At 43.7% G+C, this 2727-nt stretch overlaps 1 protein-coding gene across 1 annotated transcript; it reads right to left on the reverse strand.

The window, feature by feature from the left end:
* Positions 1–103: 103 nt before the first annotated feature.
* On the reverse strand, positions 104–2680 carry LOC116465569 (neuroblastoma breakpoint family member 3-like). The gene is made up of 4 exons (XM_058435325.1): positions 2437–2680; positions 1680–1731; positions 894–1066; positions 104–179 (listed from the first exon to the last, which is right to left on the reverse strand). Exons 1-4 carry the CDS (start codon positions 2678–2680, stop codon positions 124–126), a joined length of 525 nt encoding a protein of 174 aa, XP_058291308.1. The 3' UTR covers positions 104–123.
* Positions 2681–2727: the final 47 nt, after the last annotated feature.

Below are 2727 nucleotides of genomic sequence, written 5' to 3' on the forward strand. Positions count from 1 at the left end.
AATAGCAATGTCAGTAGGAGTAATTCAGCCTTTGTTGAAAACATGAAATCACACACATGGTTTTCCCTGGATCTCTCGTCTCCTGGTGTTAACATAGAATTAAGCGACCACAATTGTTGAAAGTTACCTGGGGCATGTTGGGGTTTGATCTTCTTCCCTTTCTTGGTACTTTTCAATTTCTGCAATAAATTCAGACATGGACAGACACATTAAGCTGATTCCCCTACACACATAACATTCCACTGTCTAATCCTCACACAGGGACCTCAGGCTCCTCAGTATAAGAATAGGACACTGTGAGAGATATATTTCAGGAGGCCTGAAGGCTGGGCATGATAGAGATTCCTTGTTTTTTGTCCCAAAAACTAAGGGTAAAATGTCCCTATTCTGGTAGATCGTTATCCCAATATCATTTGTCCCAAGTTTGTGCAAACGGTTATCCTGTATTTTTCCAATCAATTTAAAGCAAATGCCCTCAAATGATTTCTAAGAGAGAAACCGCAATATTCAGCCCTGTCTCATCAAATACTCAGATTGTTCACGGTTGTGAGGATTTTAGACACTGAAATTAGAGTGAGAAAGGAAATCTACCAACCCTTGAGTCAAAATCATAGTTCTCTGAATTTGTCACATCTGCCCAGGTCCAGTGCCTTCAGAGTAGAATCAGAGTGCCACAGGCATGGCCTGAGACTAGGAAGAGAGCCACGCTCACTGACCCATCCCATGTCTGGGCTTCCAGGTAGAACTAGAGTTTCATTCAACCTACATGTGCCTATAGGTCCTCAGTGCAGCAATGACATCTCTCAGCTCAGTAACCGCCTCTTGGAGCAGGAATATGATCTCTATATGGAAAACTCAGTGGATCCTTATCACCTTCATAGAAAGGTACTCACCATCCACGTCAAGAGAAAAGCCAATGTGTTCTTCCTCCAATGAGTAAAAGGAACTTCCGTAGGGCTGCCATGAATCAGGCTGTTCTAGATAACTGGAAGGAGTCGAATAACATCTATCCAGTGAGTCCTGCAAGTCCTCAGGCTCTACTACCTCCAGCAGCTCTCTGCTGAGCCTGGAAAAGTAGAAAAAGTAAAGAATAAGCCAGGGGAAATCAGACACAAAAGAGCCCCAACTAGATTTCATGGGTAGCATAAGGAAGTGGTTAAAAAAGAAAAAGGATACATCCATTAATGAGGTAACAAATTATTGCCTTCAGTCGGGACGGAACAGGGCCAAATAGAAAAGAATGAAAGAGAAAGACAGACTGACAGACAGAGAGACAGAGGCAGAGAGAGAGAGAGCTCAGTGAATTGTCCAGGTGACACACTGATGAGGGAGTACAGGACACTCTGAGTTAGTGCCCTCAGGACACACAGCATACAGTGATCATGAAAAGACAGTGCTCAATAATTTTCCATAAAATGTGCTCAAGTTTCCATGCAGTCACCATGAGGATACAGCTTTTGAAGTATGGTCGACCTACAGTAGGTTAGTAAATGATAAGGGGAGGAAGAAACGGAAACCTAAATATCTACTGCAATGAAAACCAACAGCAATGTGAGTAGGAATAATTCAGGCTTGGTTGAAAGGATGTAATCGATAATGTCGGCCTGCTCTGCTTTCCCTGAACAAGGAGTCTCCAGGTGTCAACACAGAATTAGCTGTTGACAATTGCTCAAACTTACCTGGGACATGGTGGGCCTTGGTCTTCTTCCTCTTCTTGGTCTTTTTTAATTCCTGCAATAAATTCAGACAGGGACAGACAAAATAAGCCAATTCACCTGCACCCATCACAGTTCACTGTCTAATTCCCACACAGGGACCTCAGGCTCCTCAGCATGAGAACAGGACAATGTGGGAGATATATTTCAGGAGGCCTCAAAGCCAGTCATGATAGACATTCTTTGGTTTGCATCTCAGAACTAAGGGTCAAATGGCCCTATTCTGGTAGACAGTTATCCCAAAATCATTTATCCCAAGTTTGTGCAAACAGTTATGCCTTATTGTTCCCATCAATTCAAAGAAAATGCCCCAAATGATTTCTAGGAGGAAAACTGCAGTATTCAGCCCTGTCTCATCAAATGCCCAGCTCATTCATGGTTGCAAGACACTGAAATTAGAATGAAGGAGGAAATCTACAAACCCTTGAGTCCAAATCATTCTTCTGTGAATTTTTTACATCTGCCTGGGTCCAATGTGCTGAGAGTGGGGTCAGGTTGCCACAGGCATGGCTGGAGACTAGGAATAGAGAGCCATGCTCACTGACCCATTTCATGTCTGGGCTTCCAACTGAAACTAGTTTCATTACAACCTATATGCGCCCATAGGTCCTGCCTGCGGCAATGACATCTCTTGGGTCAGTAAGGGCCACTTGGAACAGGAATATCACCCCTATCTGGAGGACCAGGTGGAGTCTTATCACCTTCATAGTAAGGTACTCACTGTCCACGTCAAGAGCCAAGCCAAGGTGTTGCTCCTCCAATGAGTAAAACGCACTTCTGTAGGGCTGGCATAAGTCAGGCAGTTCCAGATACCCAGAAGGAGTTGAATAAAATCTATCCAGTGAGTCCTGCAAGACTTCAGACTCTTTCTCATCCAGTAGCTCCCTGCTGAGCCTGGAAAAGTAGGAAAAGTAAAGAATAAGCCAGGGGGAATCAGAAACCACACAGCCCCAGCTAGATTTCATGGGTAACATAAGGAACTGTTTGAAAAGAAAAAGGACAGATCTATTAA

Source organism: Hylobates moloch, unplaced genomic scaffold, assembly GCF_009828535.3.
Source record: "Hylobates moloch isolate HMO894 unplaced genomic scaffold, HMol_V3 SCAFFOLD_9204, whole genome shotgun sequence".
NCBI lineage: Eukaryota > Metazoa > Chordata > Mammalia > Primates > Hylobatidae > Hylobates > Hylobates moloch.

What these genes read in the sequence shown, in the direction of transcription:
- LOC116465569 (XM_058435325.1), bottom strand. Translation starts at nt 2,680, where the DNA reads ATGAAATCTAGCTGGGGCTGTGTGGTTTCTGATTCCCCCTGGCTTATT. An exon ending in CTTGGCTCTTGACGTGGACA is followed by an intron (nt 1,732 to 2,436) that starts GTGAGTACCTTA and finishes AATTTATTGCAG; the next exon opens with GAATTAAAAAAGACCAAGAA. An exon ending in CAAGGCCCACCATGTCCCAG is followed by an intron (nt 1,067 to 1,679) that starts GTAAGTTTGAGC and finishes CTACTTTTCCAG; the next exon opens with GCTCAGCAGAGAGCTGCTGG.